At 44.8% G+C, this 23,107-nt stretch overlaps 1 protein-coding gene across 4 annotated transcripts; it reads right to left on the reverse strand.

Moving 5' to 3' along the window:
* Positions 1–5,722: 5,722 nt before the first annotated feature.
* On the reverse strand, positions 5,723–18,654 carry SPO11 (SPO11 initiator of meiotic double strand breaks; the record flags this gene model as incomplete). Of its 4 annotated transcripts, XM_080925269.1 has the most annotated exons (13): positions 5,723–5,842; positions 6,702–6,813; positions 9,008–9,084; positions 9,647–9,684; positions 10,051–10,150; positions 11,777–11,886; positions 12,189–12,225; positions 13,068–13,154; positions 13,513–13,621; positions 14,168–14,234; positions 14,774–14,862; positions 16,588–16,701; positions 18,524–18,654. In XM_080925269.1, the coding sequence occupies 13 exons, from the start codon at positions 18,652–18,654 to the stop codon at positions 5,723–5,725; spliced, it is 1,191 nt and encodes a 396-aa protein (XP_080781395.1). The 4 variants fall into 4 exon arrangements, with proteins under 4 accessions (XP_080781395.1, XP_080781398.1, XP_080781397.1 ...); XM_080925272.1 differs by lacking the exon at positions 16,588–16,701 and having other exon boundaries at positions 11,777–11,874; XM_080925271.1 differs by lacking the exon at positions 16,588–16,701.
* Between the last annotated feature and the right edge of the window lie 4,453 nt (positions 18,655–23,107).

Consider the following 23,107-nt stretch of genomic DNA (forward strand, 5'->3'; position numbering starts at 1 on the left):
CATGTGGGTGCTGCGAACCGACCAAGGCCCTCTTCAAGAGCAACAAGTACTCTTAATTACTGAGCCCCCATGTACTGGTCAGTATTAAGCTGGTCTGAAACACAAGCAAAAGATTTGCTTTATGAAACATTCCATATAGAGTGTTTAAGGTGTCAGATAAAATGATGACACAATTAGCTAGATTCCAGAATGGGGATGCCAATGAACCAATCAGGGAAAGCGGTTTTAGAGAGGGGAAAGGCTGAATGTTAATAAGGAAGAACAAAGTGTGATTGGTTGCTACAAAATTAGTTTCCTTGTTGGGCAACCATTGGCTTGCCTTCCAATCCTTGCACTCAGGAGGTGGATTTCTGTGAGTTCTTGGCCAGTCAGAGCTAGGCTCTGACTCCAAAACAAGCTATTTTTAAATTCTAAGGCAGGAACAGGGCTTCAGAACAATGAAATGAAACTGACCACTGGTTACTTACTTTAAGGGACCTCAGTACAACACAGTGGAAACTCCTGTCTATGACACTTGGTGATCATCTATTTACCGCCCCCCAAGTCAAATAGTTTGGATTCTAGTCGTGTCTGTTCCTGTTGGGGTCCAGTGGGAGAGTTGGGTCCACAGTAGTGGGCTCCTTTAATTTGGTTTCACAGGGAATTGTTTACTGTGACTTTCCCAGGACCACCCGAGACCAGTCCAGACAGATTCCTCTGTCTCTCAGTCTTTGTGATCCCTGTCCAAGGAGTTCATTAACTAGTAAGCACAGCATACTCTCAGGGAGAGCAGCTGACAGTGGCCAGAGGCTTTACACTAATGTTCACACCATCAAACAGCAAACAGCAGTTTCCTTAGGGCCATGGCCCTTGCAGTACTGTACTATATGTAATTCTATGGGGTGTGCTGGATAGTTTTATGCCAACTTGACACAAGCTGAAGTCATTGGAGAGGAGGGGACCTCAATTAAGAAAATGCTTCCATAGATTAGACTGTAGGCAAGATGGCAAAGCATTTTCATTTTTTAAAAGATGTATTTATTATATATGTACACTGTAGCTGTCTTCAGACACACCAGAAGAGAGCATCAGATCTCATTACAGATGGGTGTGAGCCACCATGTGGTTGCTGGGAATTGAACTCAAGACCTTTAGGAAGAGCAGTCAGTTCTCTTAACCAATGAGCTACCTCTCGACCCTGGTAAAGCATTTTCTCAGTGATCAATGGGAGAGGGCCCAACCCATGGTGGGTAGTGCCATTCCTGGGCTGGGTTCTATAAGCAAGCAAGCTGAGCAAGCCACAGGAAGCAGGCCAGTAACAGCACTCCTCCATGGCCTCTGCATCCAGCTCCTGCCTCCAGGTTCCTGCCCTGACTAACTTTACTAATGAGCTGTGATGTGGAAGCCTAAGCAGAATAAACCCTATCTTCCCCACTGTGCTCTGCTTATGGTGTTTTATCACAGCAGTAGAAACTGTAACTGAGACGTGATGTTGCAGCCTATGGAGCCAGCTTCAAATAGTTATCATCGATCTGGCAGGCCACTGTGAGATCATGTCAGGTAGAGAGGTTATCTTTCTACCCCAGCGTTACCATTCTCTATTATCCAGTCTCCTCCAGCCCTTTGTTTTACAGACTGCAGACTATGAATGAATTGTGGGCCTGGCCCCAGTGTCCTCAAAGCCTGCTACTTACTGAGAAGCTGCTGAGCACCGTGAGGCTTCTTATGTGTCCTGGGTCCTTATGACCTTCTCAGAGAGCTTTAGATTCGTGTGATTTTGTAAAATGTAGATCCGATAGGTTTGGGGCAGGCCTGAGGACCCATATTTCTACCACCTTCTTAGCTAGGGTTCTTGGACTGAAGACGCACCCCCACCCCCTGAAAAATTCCAACCACACTGTTAGAATCATCGGGAGTTTTTAAAAAACCATGCCTGGGCTGCACTCACAAAGACTCTAATTTGGTAAGTCTTCAGTGGAACTCAGAAAATTATTCTTTGAAATCGCCCCAGAGAATTCTGAGATACAGCCAAGAGCCCTGCTGTTTAGGCCACTGCTGCATGTCCCATCAGTACACCAACAGCAGTGTCTACCGAAACACAGCAGCTCATATTCTGGGACTGTTTCTAGACTCTCTTATGCAAACACATACTCTTCATAAATAATCCCACTTTGTCCTCACAGCGGTCCTTTAGGGGCTTCCCTACTGCTATTGCCATTCCTAATCATGATGTGTTTCCCACCACAGAGGCAGTGGGTGAAGGTAACCCCAAAGCATGGACAACATCTATGCACTCGCTATGGGTAAAACCTCACATAAGAATCAAAATACTGAAATTTTGGCTGTGAATATCACATTACCCATATTAGCGGAGTCTGGAAGGAAACTCGGGATCCACTGCAGTTTATAGTTCTCTTCCAAACTAATTGTATATGATTAGAACTTTTGTTTTAGCTAATATTTCAACTTAAATGGTACTTAATTTTGACATTTTACTTATTTATTTCTATTTAATGTATGAGTGTTTTATTTGCACGTACACCTGCATTCCAGAAGAGGGCATCAGACCCCATTACAGATTGTTGTGAGCCACCACGTGGTTGCTGGGAATTGAACTCAGGACCTAAGGAAGAGCAGTCAGGACTCTTAACTGCCGAGCCATCTCTTCAGCCCCCTAATTTTGACACTTTTATTGGAAATTTCTTATAGGCTGGCTTAAGATTTGCAACCAGTTTGGGGGCCAAATGTGGAGCCTTGGGATTTGGGACACCTGGAGCCGATTAGCTCATGAAGCCTGAGAAGTGCTCACCAGAGGTCTCTTGGCCTCCCATGTTTTCTTTTAAGGAGTCTTGTGCTTTCCCATTGAACCCTTTTAAAACTGACTTGGAAATAATTTTAAGAATGGAAAGATTTGTGTGCCCAGTAAGCTTCTGCCAGCAGAGGGCAGCCTTGACTTATCTTAGGTAGCTGTAATTGTGTGTGTGTGGGGGGGGGTTGAAGGGTGGGTGGGCAGTCCACTTGCTGACAAAGTCAGTGTTGCTCCACACTGCCTTCTGGAGACACCCCAGCATTCGTTGATGTACATTTGTGGTACTGTTTTCAGTATCTGCTCTCTCCAGCAGCACCCCGACAGATACCTGTGTCACACTAATAGTCAACCATGAGGTCTGAAAGAAGTCTAGAGGGACAGCCAAGAGGATTTGTCCTATGTTTTGTACGACATGCATTGCTTGTCTCCCTGCATGGAATCATGACTTCTGAAATCACTTAGCATCCCCAATAGCAGCAGTTCAATTTCCCAGAAAATGGGATGTTATGTGCAGCTTTTTTTTTTTCTTTTAAATGAGGGTCATTATGAGCCCTTAAGGAAAAACCAAGAGTCTCTGAACATCTTTTGCGGTCCTCATTCCTCCTCACTCTAACTATAAACAGATTCCAGTTCTGTCTTCTTCCACATGGGTCCAGGGTACCTTGAGGGCATGTCTGTTGCCAGCTGCCATTTGAAAGAGCTGTTGTGCAGTAATGCATTCTGAAAGCAAGTTTTGTGAGCTAGAGTTCTAGATGGTTCCCAAAATGTCCGCACCAGTTTCTCATGTGCATTCAATAAAGGTGGTCAGGAGAGCCAACTTTAGTGTGGTGGATCTTCCATTTCCCAAGTAATGAGAAATTATTTTAAGAAAATTTCCAGTCATAAACATTAGATAATTCAATTAGAAGACTGAATCTGCAAGCCATTTTGAAGTTTATTTCCAAATTTTCTTGACTACTGTAGACTTGTGTTTCCCTCCCATTTTTGACAAAACAGCCTATCCCAGATGTTCGTTGGGTTAAATATATTTCCAATTTGATATTTTCCTTTTTAGTTTGTCAAAATTCAGTGACATATTGATACTAGGTATATTTAAAGAAAATTTATGTCTCACAAGAAAGTCAAGTCAACAGCATATGAAGATGTTCTCAAACAAAATTGTCCGTGTTCTGTGTGTGCAGGGGCCACCCTAACACTATAGGTATGATCAGAGTCTTTTTTCTTAGCACATGGCTTAGATCTTCCCCTGGCAGTGTGCACGCAGGCCACATGGGAAGCACATTCTATGTTCCCTGTACTGATTACTAGTTGTGGACATGGGATAGTTAGTCATTAAACCTCCCTGCACACCCATTCCTCATGCATAAAGTGGGATGGTGAATAAAGTACTTAACGTACAGGATGAGGTGAGTCAGCATTTGTCTAGATAAATACCTTCCATGTGATGTATACTGGGGTCTATGTGTACTGGGTCTGTATGTACTGGGTCTGTGTGTACTGAGTCTGTGTGTACTGAGTCTGTGTGTACTGAGTCTGTGTGTACTGAGTCTGTGTGTACTGGGCCTGTGTATACTAAGTCTTTGTGTACTGAGTCTGTGTGTACTGGGTCTGTGTATACTGAGTCTTTGTGTACTGAGTCTGTGTGTACTGGGCCTGTGTGTACTGGGCCTGTGTGTACTGAGTCTGTGTGTACTAGGTCTGTGTGTACTGAGTCTGTGTGTACTGAGTCTGTGTGTACCCGGTCTGTGTGTACCAGGTCTGTGTGTACTGGGCCTGTGTGTCCTGGGTCTCTTTTTTTGAGTGCCACATTGCCTCATTTAAATTTACTCCAAGCTCTTGGGCAGGGCCAGTATCGTGGCTATTCATCCTGTGTGGAGTCACGCCAGACTCAGATCAACTTGAATTATTTGTTGCTGATGTCTTGGAACTCTAAACTTTGAACAGGGCTGCCTTTGCTGTTTCTCTATAGTCCCTGCATGGTCTGTCATTTGTGCATGAAGGTGGGTAGTATCATTGTCTCCTAATGCTACAGTGGCCTTGGACAAGTAACACCTTCGAGCTCCGACCTGTAAACTACAGTCATTCCTCAGAGTGACATGAGAGCTGTACATGGTGGCAGCACTCACACTAGCAGGATGGGTCCTATTCTATCTGCTGCTGCTGAGCCTTGCAGACTAAGCAGCACACTTCTGGAAGTGTGCAGGCTTACTGACAGTTGAAGCTTCTGTTCCAGTAGGGATGCACTGAGGCCATCGAGGTTTTTGTCTGACAAACTCTGACAAAATCATGGTTAAGCTAGAGGAGCGGGTAGCATAGGCTACTGCAAGAGAAGCCTGCTTGCAGCAAATCTCAGTACTCGGGGAACAGAGTGGAATCCAGGTGCCTGGCTGTGAGCAACGTTGTGTGGGGCTCTGGGACAGTGTTATGGGTAGAGGAGCACACTAAACTTAGAAGAAGACGAAATGGGACACACACCAACTTGAATACTTGTTTATAATATGCTTTACTAGTTTCACAGGTGTATTAACCATGAGGCAAAAAAAAAAGTACTAGAAGAAATACCTTGTGATTTCTTTGCAACCTCTCGAGGGTCACTTGCTGTCTTGTTGCTAGTGAGACACTTCATGTTACACTAGCTATGTCTCGGGAAGTAAATATTTTTTATAGACTTTTATGATATGTAACAGTTTTTCTAATAAAAATTTAAAATTAAATAAATTATTTTATAATCACACTAGAACATAGACTAAGAAACCATCTTTATAGAAGATTAAACCTTCTAAAGAGCACTATGAAGTTTGCTTTGACAAAACTGTGTTAATGTAAAATCATCTTTACTGCTGCAGAACAAGACTAGATACTTCTTCACCCAGTGTTTGTAATTCAAACAAGCTGACAGAGAGCTCTGGTGGTCCACGTTCCCCCGCTGTGATTTTATATCCATCCTCCAAACCTTAGCTTGTTGGGTAAGTACACTCTGGACAGATAGTCTGACGACAGGAAGGTCAAGGCTTGGATCTCTGCCTTCATCTTAGAGTCTGCCATCATTTCCATCTGCCAGAAGGTTCCACAGTGTTACCACCATGTGTCAGGCCTGCAGACTAGACAGTCTTCAGACCCACTAGGGACATCTAGAGTGGCTACTGGTCAAGAGGTAAGGTACAGTCTCAGGACTACAGAGCTTTTGCTCTAAGACTTTTACAGTTTTTTTTTCTTTTTTTAATGCCATAAACTGTGATGTCACTACTTCATCACTGATAAAGTGGCGTAACTGTGAAGGAGCACAGACAGACATCTCCCTGTTGGATTCCTCTGTCCCTCCACTGTCAGAGCGATTCATGGATGTGACTCCAACACACCATCATTGCCAAATTATGCTGGGATCAGTTGTTACAGACATAGAATTTTAAGAAAATAAGTCAGACTCAGGAAAGGAAAATAAGTCAGACTCAGAAGGACTGGTAGTGCATGCTTTCTTTCATGTGCTGAGTCCAAACTTAAATATATTCATGTAGGACATGAACTTGGAGGAGGCACTGAGTCAGGAGGAAGGCTCTCAGTGTGGGGAATGTTGGGAAGACAGACCTGGTAGTGAGGGAGGGAAAGATGTGCTGCATGTCTTCTTTTTCATGTGGAATCTAGGGTTAACAGGTAGGTATGTGTGAAGTCAGAGGGGAGCACGCTGGGAGAGGAATGGCTCTGCAGGGGTGTGTGGGGATGAGCAAAGTACCATGATATATATGTGTGAAGTGCCACAATAAAAGTCATTATTTTGTTCACTAACTGAGCGCATTAATTAAAAATCAGTAACAGTGATAAAAACTGAAACAGAAGTTCAAGGATGAGCTGAAGGTATTGTGTGCACAGCTACCATGACAGTGAAAAGAGAGCTTTATAAAAACACACCACCTACCTCTTTTTTCCAGAAGGGCTGGTAGGCAATGTAAGGCCTCCTCAGGATACTGTCCAGCTTCATCTGGTCATGCTTTGTCAGTGGGATCAAACCATCCTTAGGTATATTTAACCTGGAATTAATGGATGGGAATGATCAGTAAAACTAAGATGTTCCTGTAACACATCTATTTTGTCTGCATTTATGATGTTACACCAACAAACCAAGAAAAGTGAGGAAATTAGTCCATTGTTCCCCTTAAGCCCAACATCTGGGGGCTCTGTGACATAGGCTAGGGAGTTTTCCAAGTTCAAAGTAGAAGTTTGTGTTGTCATAGCAACAGATTTGGTTCCCTCCCTCTCTTCACCCTCAAAAGATGAGGACAGATAGTCAGATACTGTCTTATTGAATGAAACACTGACGTCAGACATCAAGTTGAGCCACTCAGCATGGGCAAGCAGGAGCTTTCTGTTCCTGCAGTCCTAAGCTCTGGTAGGAGTGGTCAGTGGTTAGCACTCAAAGAAGTCAGGAAGTGGCAGTCTATAAGCACTCAGGTCTGAGCATCAAGGACATATATCTTATGCAGGATGCAAACTTATTTAGTTGAAGTCTGAAAACAGTAGAGATACCTGGACGTATGATGGATATAATCTGCTTTTGAAATTCCAAGGTTCTAATTTAAGCCTTTCTCAGGTCCCCATCATTATGAGCATCTGCCAGTGGCAGTTCCTGTATGGATGTCTGAAGGGAACCTAGTGCTGCCCCTTAAAGCCCCTTCCCTTTGACCATAGCTCTATCTGGAGTGGCTCTGAGGGCACTGGGGTGGGGGGTTATGAGCCACCACTGGAGTTCTTTCAAGACCTCTGCCTTAAAAGCCATGGGGTTCCATGTTCCAAATCTGTTTGAAATTGCCTTCATGCAAAGAGGTCACTTCCAGAGATTGTGACCATGGTAAGTACACTGCATTGGTTGAAACTCTGCTTCTCTTTAATGGACACATTGAAAACTATGGAAACACTGAAGACTCCAAAAGGAATGCTTCCTTCCTACTCACTCTGTAGCTTTATGGGCCCCATGTTCCGGAAATAAACATCTACAAAAACAGCTCACTGCCTCAGCAAATCCCACACACACTCAAGTTCTTCTCAGGGGAAAGACTAGCAAGAGGATGCTTGAGCTGGAGGGATGGGTGGACTCAGTGGTTAAGAGTGCATACTTCTCTTGCAAGGACCCAGGTTTGATTTTAGCGTCTGTATTAGTAGGTCATAGCCACATGTAACTCCAGCTTCATAGGTTCCAAGGCTTTGGGGACAATACCTGCACATCATTAAATAAATATTTTTAAAAGTATTTGAGGGCCAGAGAGATGGCTCAGTGGTTAAGAGCACTGACTGAGTTCAAATCCCAGTAACCACAAGGTGGCTCACAACCATCTGTAATAAGATCTGATGCCCTCTTCTGGTGTGTCTGAAGACAGCTACCATGTACTTATATATAATAAATAAATAAATACATATTTTTTAAAAGTATCTGAAAAGCAATGCTCCCCCATAGTGAGGGCCAGGTGGCTCACTCTCTAGGGAGAACAAATCAATGAACCTATTGAAGTCAGGGAAAGCCTCGAAAATGCTTTGACCCATCAAGTCTCTGGGAATCCTCAGAGACTGCATAAAGATTCAGGTAACTGCTGGGGAACCTTTGATCTCCCTATCATCTACAGCCTCCCAGAGTAGCAGTGAGGGATGGCCTGAACAAATGCTAGCACAGGAAGAGCTGAAGTTCAGTAGTAGAAACTGTTTCCATGAGGTCACAGGAGAGAACATATTTATTGGTTCAAAAAAGGAATCACAGTGTGTTGTGTGCAAAAACCAGATGACAAAGAACAGTTGAGAACCTGAGGTTTCTGGGGATAGGTCATGGCTGTTGGCAGAGAATCACCAGCCACCTAGGACTGCCCTGCCTCAAATGGCTCTCCACTGTAAGTGCTGAAAATTCTCAAACTCCAACCCTAAGTCCCCTAAGCACAGGATCACAAGTATGTTGCCACGTCTCTCCATGCATTATTCTTTTAAGTGCAAAAAAAATGTGTACAAGGGATTTAACCATAATTGTAAAAATAATCACAGCTAGCTGAAAGTGAAATTAACTAAATTCATTAAGCTCCTTTGTTGTTTTTTGCTTTGTTTTGTTTTGTTTTTTGAGACAGAGCCTCTTTATGTATCACCATGCCTGGACTTTAAACAGTTAATAAACTGTTTAAATAACAGAAACCCCAAGAAATTTAACTCATGACTACAGACAGCAAGTGACATCAGGCACCATCTTACCTTTTAATATCAGAAGGGAGGAGACCGATCCATCTGATTGCTGGGACAGTGAGATTGTGGGCTTCAAAAGACATGGACTGAAATAAAGAGCAGGGCTGTGTCCGGTCACCTCCTCTAGACCATTCCTCTAGTAATTTCTCTGGCCTGCACTCGCTCCCTTCCGCCCTGCTCTGCCACCCTTCTGCTATGAACTTGGCTGAGCTACAGGATTATTTGGAGATTCAGACTCAGCCACTTTGGAGGGAACCAGGATTTGTAGCTCTACAGGTGCTGAATTTGGTCACGGTAGGCTTCAGTGTGGACTTGATGGCGTTTTCCCCTCTCTCACTGTAGCATTCTCAGTGGCGAAGTCAAAACTGGAAGCTGCATGTGACATTTATAGACTATCTCATGCTCTTTAGGAGTGTAGGCAGAATGGCTGTACTTCTTGCACATACCTCATCTCTCCATTACCTGTCAGTATGCTGCTGATGCTGAGAGCTGGGCTCACACCACTGAAGCACACACTGGCTCTTGAAGAGATCACCATCTCCCCTAGAACATTCTGGAATGCCTTGCCTTACTAGGCATATACGTCAGACACCCCAGTGAATGTACGTGTATGGAGGCAGAAGGTCAGATTCACTCTTCTGTACTCACCATGGATCCGTACTTATAGATGCACATTATCTCGATGCCTGTTGAGAGTAAGCTTTAAGATTAGACTCAGATCACAGCTATAGAATCTACACTCTAAATTTCATCTAACATCTAAAACTTTGATTTCTGTAGATATTACCAATGAAAAAGTATTTTCTCAGTTTCATATGTTAAACATCACATTGAATAATTACGTCCTTTAATTTGACTGTATTACTAGTTTCTTAAATGTATTTATTTACTGATTTCCATATTGGAGATCGAACCTAGGACATCGTGCATGCTGGGCAAGTATGCTACCGCTGAGCTTGCCCCTGGCCCATAAATGTATCATGCGAATGTTCCAAAAGCAGAAAAACACAATCACAACACAAAAGTCACGACTATTGTCCAGGAAGGCTTACCGTAGGGATCAGCATCGACCAGTGTGAACACAGGGATATGAAAGGTGTCCCACAGCTTCTTCACCAAGAGCCTCGTGTTCAGATCTGGAACACCCTTTCCCTGAGAAGCAGACAGACTCAGGCATTATGACCTCAGAAAAGGAACAGGGTCCATTCCGCCCATATTTCATCAACACTGACAAATGGGCCCCATCTTGACTTCCAGGGGAAACCTGGTGCGGATAGTGAGGGAACTGTGCAACAGGAAAGGGGCCACATGTTCACACCTCTGCTTGGGTGTGCCTGTTTGAAGAGGCTATCCCAGGGAAACATCTCAGGGACACACGTAGTAAAGGGCCTGCACACTTAAAGGTGCTCACTGTAGTGTTCAGATGGCAAAGGAAGGGCCAGGAGGCGGCTCACAGGGAGACCCTGGTGACCTTGATGCAAGGAAAGACCGACTGAACACTCGCCGAGTTTCTATCTTTTATATTGTCTCTGGGCTCTTACAGTTAAGCAGATGCCACTAGAGTTTCCTGCCATCACCCCAAGGCATCCTGTGTCAGAATCACAGTAGGAACCTCTCCTATAAAGAGCTGAGTGCTCGTGTCCTCCTGTGGCTCTGTGGTGATACTACAGAAGGTGCCACAGAGACTCCTCACAGTCAGCAGTCACATCCTCATGCGGTCCTCCTGCTCAGTCATCCTCTTGCATCCTCACACTGAGATGAGCCCAAACCTCCCAAGAAGCCATCTGACCCACAGGCAGCCATAAAGCATACTGTGCAAAGCTCTGAGTCAGGATGCTATGGGACAGGACAGGACATGCGAGGCTCCCCAGCTGCCTAACACTCCCTCATAGACCCTCTCCTTGCTCTGCTGAGGCTGTGCTCCTGCTCAATTTAACAAACCAGAGCACTGAAGACAGCTCTCTTCTCCAAGGAGCAGGTCTTTTACAGCTCAGTAAAGGCAGACTGGGAAGAGATCACCGAAGAGGGGAGCCTGGTCCACTCTCTCATTCTGCAGCCCCTGCATGGTGCACCCCAAGCTTTCTTTCCTCCTGAAGCCTGTGGCTACTCAGGCTCACAAACCCCATCACCATCCCACCATACCACAGGAAGCCAACTGCCCACAATGGACTGATACATTTGTCCCTCCCAAACTCATGTCAGAACTGTACCCTTCAATGTGAGTTCAGGAGACAGGGGTTTGGGGTAGAGAACAGAAGGATGGGACCACTTAAGTGGATGAAAGCCCTTATGTAAGGGAACCCAGAAAGCCTTTCTCCTGTCTCTGTCTTCCTGCTTGCTGCATTTCTGGGCTAGCTGAGACACTGCCTTTTGCAAAGCCATCCTGAAGCTCCAGGGCTGTCTCCACTACTGGACATGGATGTTTGCAAAGAGCAAGCTCCTTTGCACTGACCCAGTGAGTATCCCGGGATAGAAACCCATGTGAAGAACAACAGGCAGGGGCACTGTGAGCTACCCTGGAGAAACCTGCAGCAGCAGGAATGTGTGGGGCACAGAGAAGCATGAAAACAAACCCTGTTTTGGAAAACTGCTGGTGTCTAAGAGTGGAGATATAGTCTGAACCTGAGTTGGGTTTGGGGACATTGAAATACATACTGTGGACACTTCTGCTCTGTGGTGCCAGATAACACATTATAATGGACAGGGTCATGATGCTCACATTGTTGTTGGAACCCTCCTTCCAGGCGCCATGGTGGTAAAGAAAGGCTGGTATCCTACCGTAACCATGATGCATGGGGACATCCTGCTGCAGAAGTTGTCATCTAGGAGCCTCTGAAATGTTGCGTCCTTCTCGACTATTAACAGAAACTTCGCATCTGTGATCAGATCTGCAGCGCTAAGGCTGAGAAACTACTGTCACAGCACCCCAGCATCGTCACCCACTCCATCACTGTGCTGTATGCCTCGACCCAGAGCCTGCTCTTGGGAAAAGGCTTCCATTTTACCCAAGACATCTACCTCCACCCAGGTGTACAAGGGCCTGTACTTATTCTACAGTGAGCTCTTGGGAGCCCTAGCAAGGGGACTGTGGCTGTTTGTCTCCACAGCCTAACATGCTTGTTACACAGCAGGAGGGCAAAGCTCACTGAAGGAACATTCCAGTTTAAACAGTTTCACCAGTAAAGGATACTCTGCATTCCTTGGATGTTAGATGGCACAGCAGTAGCCTGAGTTAAAAACACAGTTTGAATGTTAAATGAAAGTAGGTGTAGCTGCATTTACAATCCACCCCAACAGTCCTAGGCTCTTGCTCTTTGATGGTAGTCAGTCTAGAAACTGTTGCTCAGGCAGGAGCAGACCAGCTCTTAGGAGAGCACACACGGTCCTGTGGTTTCCCAAACAGAGAAGGTTGTGGATACTCTGCACATGTGGGGTTTAAGCAGATAAGGCAGAGGAAAGTGTCCTGCTGCAGGCTCAGCAGCACTGGGCCCTGTCTGATGGAGCAGCAGATCGTCTACACCGCCGCTCTAGATCAGCAAGGGGTTAGGGATGAAATACGTTCACTTCAGAAGCACACAGATTATGTAAACAGCCATTCCAAAAAGGCTGCCGTGCCACAAGCTACATGAAAATAACAGCACATTTCAAAAGAACGTGTGTCTGTTTACTCCCACATGACAGCATAAGAAAACTGTATGCAGACCCCCTGTCCCCATAAAACACACATGGTTCATCTCTGGGCTCAAGCATGCTGGCTCAGTGGGTAAAAGTACTTGCCACACAGGCCTAATGACTTGAGTTTGATCCCAGGAATGCATAGTGGAAGGAAGGAACTGTTTTTGAAAGTGGTCCTCTGACCTCTGACCTCCACACTTGTGCTGTGGCACACAGGCACCTGTGAGCACACACACACACACACACACACACACACACATCATGCTTATATTCACACAATAATAAATCATTTTTAGCCTTATCTATAAATTACACACAAAAACATAGGAAGGAAATTCATTTCAGAATGGAAGGGCTGTGTGTCCCTGAGCAGGTGAGGTGGGAAGATGCTCACCGTGGCACTACAGTTGCACTGGACTTGGGTACCATCTTCCTCCATGTATCTCAAGTTGCCAGCAATCAACCCCTTGGATGAAGATAACTGGGAAAAATATATTTGAAAACACCCCACTAATGTATTTGTTGCTCCAAGCCTCTCCTTATGCTCACATGTTAAGTTACTTGTATTTTAGCTTAGGGCAGAATCTGGGTAGAGATGAAGGTGAGAACATATGAGGGTCTTTAGAAAATAAAAACATTTGATAAGGTCCCTGCTTTGGTTCATTCGACCAAAGGAACACATTGGGAACAGATTAAGGTTATGTTGAGAAGCTTTAGTATCAAATGACATAAAAAGGGCAGAGACCCTTGGTCCTAGTCAAGAGTTCACTGTGTGGCTCCAGCTGACCTGTCTGCCTCAGCAAGACTCTATGGCAGTGTTTTGTACTTGCGTGGCTCACCACGTGCAGACTCCTCCTGGGCACTTTCAGCATACAGGAAATGTCATCTATAATGCTGTCCACCGTAGCCTGGGTCCCAAAGAGCTGGCTGTCAGTGTAGTAAATATCTCTATGCAAATATAAGGTCAACACTGAATGAGAATGTGCTCCTGGACTGTGACAGACACAACACTGTAGAGAACACATACTGCAGGAAACATACCAAGATCCTTATTACCCAGGCAGGATCCAGGCTTCATGGCTTTTCACAGCATGCTTTAAAAGTTAATGGGGGCTGGAAGAATGGCTCAGTGGTTAAGAGCATTGGCCATTCATCCAGAGGTCCCAGGTTCAATTCTATGCACCCACATAGTAGCTCACAAATATCTGTAACCCTTCACCCTGTTGCTCTATTTCTGTAACTTTCACAAGTCTGAGAACCTTCTATCCTTGAGCAGAGATGGTGATATAGGCTAGAAAGGCCAGTCCTATATTGCTCCAGGGGAACTGCCACCATCTTCTGGCTCCTTCAGACCAGGAATGCATGTGGTGCACAGGCACACAGGCAGGCAAAATACCCAAAGACATTAAATTTAAAAGTTAAAAAAGTCAGTTTAACGGAATCTCACACTGCATTGCACATTTGAAGATGAACTTGCCAGAACAATATATTTACCTCTTGGTTGCATAAGTGTTGCTCTGTATTAATTTATAAATCATGGACAATATTTTCAGAATTAGAGCTGGAAAATAAGACATAAGAAACAATTTACCTTTACCAATTTGGAAGATAATGCTATCAGAAACAATTGTTCTTTTTTTCCAAGACTCTGTCCTAAACCTTGATTTGTAGACCAGGCTGGCCTCCAACTCACAAAGAAAGATCTGTCTGCCTCCCGTCCAAGTCCTGGGATTAAAGGCATGTACCACCATGCCTAGTGGTTAATCAAAAATTATAACTGTCCCCAACTGTCTGCTATACTTTAAAAATTATCTTTCTAAAAGAGAAAGGCTAGGTAAGGCATAATTATCCAACGAGTCAGGCAAAATCAAGTGCTTTCTGGGTAGTAACCAGAGTAATTCCCCTAAACATGGACCAACAACAGTTTGCTTACTTTGAAAGAAGCATGTTCCCGATGTTACTGACAATAAAGAGCTGAAGAAATTTATTTTAAGGCCAAGTTACTTACTCAAGAACACCTGAAGACATCTAACTAGAAACAGGTACACTCTACAAATCACTCATTTATTGGTCATTGAATGCCATCAAAGATTAACTTACCAAATTTTTTAACTGATTTTGGCGAATCACTTTTGATTCTTCTTGTGGTACACTGAGGTATCATCTGAAGGCCGACAGCATCTTCAAACCTGTAGTTTTGTTCAAAACAAAGAGACAAAATGAGAAGGTCTTAACTTCTGAATAGCTAACACACACTCAGTGTGACCTGCATATCAAGTACACAGGGGTAGAGTCCAGAGGCCAGCCTTGATTAGTGTTCTGTGGGTACCACCATCTTGTCTTATGACAATCTCTGTCTCATTGTCCTGGAGCTCACCAGTTACTGTAGACTGTGTGGTCTGTAAGCCATAGGGTCTGCCTGGGTCCACCTCCCCAGCACTGGGATTACAGGCATATGCCAATGCTAGCTTTTATGAGGGGCAGGGTAGCCTAACACATCTGCTCCCACCCACACAGCCAGCACTTTCGACAGCCAGCCATCTCCCATATTGCTCCTGTATGTGGGCACTGGAGCTCAGGAATACGGGAAGGTTTAAATCACTATAGGTAGTTATTAGGTGACTAGCTATGGGTTGAGTATACTAAGCATGCTTCAGAGTGGCACGTGCGTTTAGTTCTTGGCTGGGGCAACAGTGTGTATTAAGTACTTACACACACTTTACTATTACGTATTTTATTCATGTTGTCATTCCTCATTCTCAGCTAATAAGTTGGCTCAACTTAATAATTTTTGAAATATTTTATTTCAATTTACACACAAAGTGACATTGTGTGAACTACTGATATTAATTTGTTAAACTGAACCTCCCAGCTCTCCTAAAGGTGGCAGAAGGCACCAGGCACATAGCAGCTTCATGGAAGCTGTGTGAAAACCATTTTTCAAAAAACATTGTCCAAGTATATAGCTTATGCCAGTTATACTGATCTTAAAATAATATTTACAAAGGCTCCTTCACCCTGTCCCTCTATCTCTGTAACTTTTACAAAGTCTGAGAACCAAAGTCTGTCCCTCAGTAGAGAAGGGGATACAGGCTAGAAAGGACAGTCCTTTATCACCCTAAGACAGGATAAGGACTGAGCCTTATCCCTGTGCTGAGTTCACAATGCTTGCACTGTGCTCTGCTTGGCAACCCCAAGTCCAAAGCCTGAGCAATGGTTTGCTTTTGCAGACTGGGAGACAATCACATTAAGGGTGTCTCCCTAGTTTTGAGGGGAAGTCTTGCTATTTTGAACTAGAGCAAACAGACTTTGAACCGTTCCCTTCCTCAGAGCACATCTAGTTGCTAGCCTGCCTATCTTTGCCTTATCTTTCACACTGATGTCTAGTTTCTATAGCCCTCCTGTGAGGCATGGATTTTGTAAACCTGCTAATTTTTTTTTGGGGGGGGGCAGTAAAGACGATAAAAAAGAATAACATATGACTGTAACTCTGATTTAAAGAAACTGAAATAACAACATAGGCACCGAATTTTAAAACAAAACTTCAGGGGCCAGGCATGGTGGCACACGTTTTAATCCCAGAACTTGGGAAGGAGAGACAGGCAGATCTCTGTAAATTTGAGGCCAGCCTGGTATACATTGTGAGTTCCAGGCCAGCTAGGCAGTGTAGTAAGACACTGTCTCAGATAAATAAAACTTCAAGGGCTAGAGAGCTGGCTGGGTAGCTAAGAGTGCTTACTGCTCTTATTCATATAGGACTGGGGTTCAGTTCCCAGCACTCTGTAATTCCAGCTCCAGATGATCTGATACCCTCTTCCATGGGGACTCACAGGCACATGCACTTTCAGGTACATACACAGGGACACAGACACACATCTTTTTAAAATGTAAAAATAAAATCGCAAAATGCCCACATTATGTTTTTCCAGCGTGATCTGTTGTCTATTGTGAAGACAGGCACTTCGTTTCTTGACAAGCTTTTGACTATGTCTTGGATAATATTTTCTATAGATGTAAGAACCTCAGAACTGAAACAATAAACACACCGTGATTTAATTTTATACCATGTAACATTTCCCACATCAATACAAAGACAACCTCCCATCTCCAGCCCCAACAGGGTTTCTTTGTGTAGCCCTAGTTGTCCTGGAACTCATTCTGTAGACCATACTGTCCTTAAACTCAGAGATCTGCCTGCCTCTGCCTCCCAAGTGCTGGGATTAAAGGCATAGACACCCACTACCTGGCACAATTTCTGTACGTCATTATATTTTTATTGTTTTGGTTTGTCTTGTTTTTGGAGACAAAGTCTCACAAGGTAGCAAAGGCTAGCTTGGAACTAACTCACCATGAAGTCCAGAATAGCCTCAAACCCACAAACCTGCCTTGGTTTCCTGGGTGCTGGGATTGCAGGTGTAGACCTCCACAACTTGTTTCTATTTGTCTTTTTAGGCCTTGAGAATACACGTCAATAGCCACCCCTCTTACTAAGTTCTTACCTAGGCATGCATTCAAACAACTGCTCTCACCATGCTTACTTACAAAAATTTAGATTTACCTGTAAACCATCTTTCAAAGAACCCTTTTACGTTGATGACGAGTTAATACAACTTACAAATACGTTTTTTATTTACTCACATTAACTTACTTCAATGGCGCTGAACTTCAATACAGACTTGGCTTGAAATACTACTGTAAAATGTTTTAATTGAGGATGATGTAAGACTAGCTTTGAACTTCCTTCCCAAGAATGCAATGCAGAAATATTAACACACGTGTGCTCCTGCGTATGCGTGCGTGCACACACACACACTTTCTTGTAGCACATTGCCCTAAAATTGCTATCATGCCTAAAAATTAACCATTTTTAAATTTTAGTGATTCAAAAGGAAAAAAATTTAATCACTATCAAAAAACGAAAAAAAGTGAGTTTTGTACTAAATAGTCAACTTGACCACATAAATTATGCCACTTTACAATATACACAGACACATACACCATTTTAAGCAACATTGGTGTATTGTCTAGGGAGGAAAATCGAGTTAAACAAGGAAGATGGGCAAAATGTTGAGTTTTAACATCCGCTCATTTTTCAACATTTCTACTGGGGAAAAAAGATCAGGAAACAGATTTGAAGACATTTAGTATTTTGTAAAAAATTTTTTTCAAAGTTTGGAGTAGTTTGGGACAAACTTTGAAGGCTAAGATATAGTCAGGTGAACCATAGGAAAATCTCTGCAGTTGATTGCGAAGAGATTGCTTACAATATATTCCATCTGCTCCCTTTAGGCCAAGAAAAATGTCTTATTATAAATTACTTACAATGTGTTGACATCTTTGTTAGTGCTGAGAAACTAATGATATTTCAGAGTACAAATGCTTTTCATTGTCTCTTTCCTCTTCTATTCCTTACCCCCCCCCAAAAAATATATATCTTTTTTTTTTTTTTTTTTTTTTTTTACATTTTCAACACGGGATTTCAGGGTTTCTCCGTCTAACAGCCCTGGATGTCCTGTAAGTACTGGCCTCAAACTCAGTCTCCCAGGTGCTGGGATTAAAGCCCAGCTTTCATTAAAATAACAAATAAATAAATCCAAACCAAGTCTCAGGCTCTCTGACTATAAAGGATACTGATAAACCGAGGAACTAGGCCAGAGGGATGCGCCTGGAACATTCTAGAAAACATTTGGTGTGTACAGGGAAGTGGTCACCACCAGGGAGCACTAGGGAGCACCAGAAAGCACTGAGTTCGAGGCTCGTAAGTGGTCTCTGACACTTTCCTCACGCCGCCCACTCAGGCGCCATGAGGAACCTTCCCGGGCTTTCTGCGGCCCTGCTGAGCTGCTGTACCTAGAGGTCACGTGGGTGCCCCCGGTAGGGGTCTCCCCTGCGCCTTTCTTCACCATGGCCAACAGGGAAGCCCTGTGCCGATTCAGGGCGTCGAAGAACGAGGCCTCGGGCCCCATAGGCGCGAACGCCATGATGGCGGACACGCGGAGCCGCTCTGAGGTCTCCTCGCCCCCGCGAACCTTCTAGTGCTCTGGCCATGCACATGCGCAATGCTCCACAGCCGGCGGGGGGGGGGGCACCCCTCGGAGCACAGTGCGCAGGTGCAGCGGTCTCTGAGCCCCTCCCCCCACCATTCAAGGAGGACATGGAGCTCTCATATGCAGATCTAGCCAGTGTGGAGGACCGGTGGGGTCAAGGACAACTTAGGGGAAATAATATTTACAACTTTTCGCTAGGACGGCCATGGATCAGGGGATATGTATGGGTGAGGAGAAACACTGCCTGACTTGCCTTCCTGCCTCTACCTCGGCTTCTCCACCTGCCTCCTCCTCCTGGGTGCTGGGATTAGTTTTTCTACTGTCCAGATAATGTTTGGGATTTGCTTTTTATTCAGAAAATTGTTGGGAAAAGCTCAGCGTTAAGAAATTAAATGCATTTGCAGAGAGCCTAGCTTCACTGAGTCTTTAGAACTCCTAGCAGGCTACTCATATCTCCTGTAACTCCAGTTCCGTGGGGCCTCATGCCCTCTGGTTTCTGTGGGTTCCTGCATTCATGTGGCACACATGCATATAAACGTTGTTGCTTATCGGAAAGAAGGTTTTCCATCCTAAGCCTTAATAGTGTGTGCTAACACTAGGGCCGCTCCTGCAAAAAAAAAAAAAAAAAAAAAAAAAAAAAAAAAAAAAAAAAAAAACCCTCGGCCCCACAGTTACCTGGCATTATAAAAGGGGCTGCTTGCCCCCTTACATTCTTGCCCTCTTTCTCTTGCTCTTACCCCCTTGTCCTTCCTCTCTCCATTCCCTTCCCTCCTCTCTCTCCACATACTCATGGCCGGCCTCTACTTCTCTACTCCTCACTCTCTCTGTCTCCTGCTACCCTCTTAACTCCTTTCCCCATTCCCTGAATAAATTCATTCTATATTATACCTTTGTGTGGTTGGTCTCTCAGGGGAAGAGATGCCCAACATGGGTCTACCAGAGGCATCTTCCTCCCCTCATACCTCACCATACCTCCATAAAACATACCCTCCACTCTATCTTTTCCTAACAGCATGAATGTCTCCTCTAGGTAAGACATTTCTTTCTCTATTCTCTCCAAGCCTTCTAAAGCAGACAGCGGGATTTCTGAAGCCCTAGAGGATTCTTGACTCTTAGACCCATATCTTTAACAAAGAGGGGTGAGATAAAACACTGACTGGACCAAGGTGGCTAGAATCAAGGTGCGTGAGGGATGCTTGGGATTGATCCCTTAAGAGCCACCTGACGCAGGCCCAATGCATAGTTTGTTTTTCTTTTCCTAACCAGTTTTAGAGCAGAAATAACAGCTTCTTCTTGTCCACACTGACTCTCTCCTCTGTTAAATAGTCAACTTGACCACATAAATTATGCCACTTTACAACACACACACACACACACACACACACACACACACACACACACACACACGTGTACAAGACCTGTGTTAAGAGTTTTTCTTCCCAGCTGGAGAGTGGCTCAATGGTTAAGAGCACTGACTGCTCTTCCAGAGGTCCTGAGTTCAACTCCCAGCAACCACATGGTGGCTCACAACCATGTGAAATGGGATCTAATGCCCTCTTCTGGTGTGTCTGAAGATATCCACAGTGTACTTATATACATAAAATAAATTAAAAAATATAAAATAAAATTATCTTCATTAAAAAAAAGAGAGAGCTATTCTTCCAGGCAGTGGTGGCACTCTGGAGGCACAGGCAGGTAGATCATGAGTTCAAGGTCAGCCTGATCTACAAAGCGAGTTCCAGGGAAGCCAAGGCTGTTACACAGAAAAACTTTGTCTCAAAACAAAAACAAACACAAACAAACAAATAAAAACCACCCCCCTCAAAAAATTTTTAAAAGACCAAAAAAACAAAACCCTTAAAAAAAAAAAGAAAAGAAAGAAAAAAGAGGCTTTCTTCATCACTATCACCCTGCTTCCTGTTGCCTCTTCTGTGCTAAGTGGTACTGGTTGCTGAGGAATGAGGACGCTAAGTCTCTGTCCTCAGGAAGCTCAAAGCCCGAGAGGCAGCGACTGAGCATAAACGGGTGAACCTCGATTGAGTGAACCAGGAGAAAGGTATATTTGAAAGGAGTCAACAACCCAGGAGCGCAAAGTCATCCTCATTTTCTGGGTGGAGAGTCTGGGCTCAGAAAGGTTGAGTGCCAGGCTGGGCGTGCTGGTAGGTTTCCGAACCAAAAGGGAGTCTTTGATGCCAGTGTCAAATCCTTAGGAACCCAGGTGTCCGGTTCTGTCCGACTCGGGCTGGGCCAGCATTTTGTAGGGTTCTCCCCGGCAGAATTAGCCCTTTGTCCTGGGTGGTGAGGGTTTTGTTGGTTTGTTTTGTTTTCCTCTGTCCAGAGAACAGCCACATAACGGGCAAACTCCAGAAGGGACTTGAAGAGGGAGGAGGGCAAGGTGACATCAAGAAAGAATCTTTCTCCTGGTTTTTACATACTTCTGCCCCCTTTTTTGTTCCTTAGAGATAAGCTTGTATGACAGATTCCACCACAAGCAGCAGCCTCCTCCTTCGGGACAAGTGAAAAGTCCGGTGGCCGGAGGGTTAGGGAGGAGCATCCAGCGAGCAGATGAACAAAGACGCCTAAACCTTCTGTTCCTTTGAGAGAGACTCAAGGTTCGGGTGCCTGGCCCGGGTTCCCACCTCCGTGACCAAGGTGAGGGGGAGGGAGCGTTCCGCCAGCAGCTGCAGTCTGCCTCTGGCCTGCAGGGATCCTGCCTGGTTCCCAGAGGAGCAGCCAAGCAGCGCTGTGTGCCTCTGTTTACAACACCTGTACTTCAAAGGCAGCTTCCCCAGCCCCGCGACTGGAGACAGAACCAGAAAAACACATTCTGCTCCAAGCAAGCCTCAGCCAGCCTTGCTGGCGAAGAGAAGCAGTCTCATTTTTCCCCGGGCTGAGAGACCTCCCCCCCTCCACCCCGGTCCTCTGAGCATTCCCCCAGACTCTGTCCGGAGGAAGTCTTAGTTTTCTTTTCTTTTCTTTTCTTTTCTTTTCTTTTCTTTTCTTTTCTTTCCTTTTCTTTCCTTTCCTTTCCTTTCCTTTCCTTTCCTTTCCTTTCCTTTCCTTTCCTTTTCTTTTTCTGTTGCTACAATGACAATACCCCCCACAAAAGCAACTTGAAGGAGAAAGGGCTTATTTTATCTGGTAGTTCAAGATACAGTCAATCAGAGAAAGGGGGGCGGGGGAAGGAGGGAGGGAGAGAGGGAGGGAGGGAGGGAGGGAGGGAGGGAGGGAGGAAGGGAGGGAAGAGCCAAGGCAGCAGGAGCTAGAAGTCGCTGGACACGTGGCAACATCAGAAAACAGGGATGAATGTGAATGTATGGGCTCAGTTCCATTAATCCATTTTATATATAGCTCAGGATCTCCTGCCCAGAGAATGGTCCTGCCCAATTAAAACGGATCTCCCCACATCAATTAACTTAATCAAAGTAATTGCCCTCCCGAGCTAGAAATATGGCTTAGCAGATTCAAGAGCACGGGGTGTTCTTCCAGAGGATTGGGTTTGATTCCCAGCACCCATATGGTAACTGGAAACCATCTGAACTGAACAACTCCTGTTCTAGGGAATCCAGTGCCCTCTTCCGGTTCCTGTGAGCATCAGTCACCCAAGTGGTGCACAGACAAATATGTAGCCAAACAGTCGTGTATATTTATATTTAAAAAATAACTAAATAGCTATGTTTTGAAGACAATTTCCCATAAACAAGGCCAGAAGTGTGTCTAAATGACCTAGACCTTGTCAAGTTGGCACTGTTACAGGAGTACTTTCTGTTACCATTCCTTCTAGGCTCTGCCCCAAAGTTACCTGGCAACAGCCAAGTATGCCTGACTTAGCATAAAAGGAGCTGTTTGCCCCCCTTATCACTCTCTTGCCCTCTTCCTTTCTTCCCTCTCTGTCCCATCTCTTCCCATTCCCCTCCCCCCTCCACATGTTCATGGCCAGCCTCTACTCCTCTGCTCTCTGTTTGTCTCTGTCTGTCTGTTTGCCTGTCTGTCTCTCTCTTTACCTTTCTCTGTCTCTACTACACTCTCAGTTCCCCGCCCCATACCCTAAATAAATTCTATTCTATACTGTGTTAGGAAAAAGATGAAGAGAGTGGGGGAGGGGGGATCTGCTCCATGGAGGGGCGAAGAGGCATGGGGGCAAGGAGGATGCCTCTGGGGGACCCATCTTGGGAATCCCCCCCCCCCGGGACCAGCCGCATGGAGGTATAGTACAGAATAGAGTTTATTCAGGGCATGGAGGAGTTAAGGGGGTAGTAGAGTCAGAGAGAGAGAGAGAGGAAGAAAAAAGAGGAGTAGAGAAACAGAGGCCGGCCATGAGCACGCAGAGAGAGAGAGAGAGAGAGAGAGAGAGAGAGAGAGAGAGAGAGACAGAGAGAGAGAGAGA

The sequence above is a fragment of the Micromys minutus genome (genome assembly GCF_963924665.1).
Source record: "Micromys minutus genome assembly, chromosome: 11".
In the NCBI taxonomy this organism is placed as follows: domain Eukaryota; kingdom Metazoa; phylum Chordata; class Mammalia; order Rodentia; family Muridae; genus Micromys; species Micromys minutus.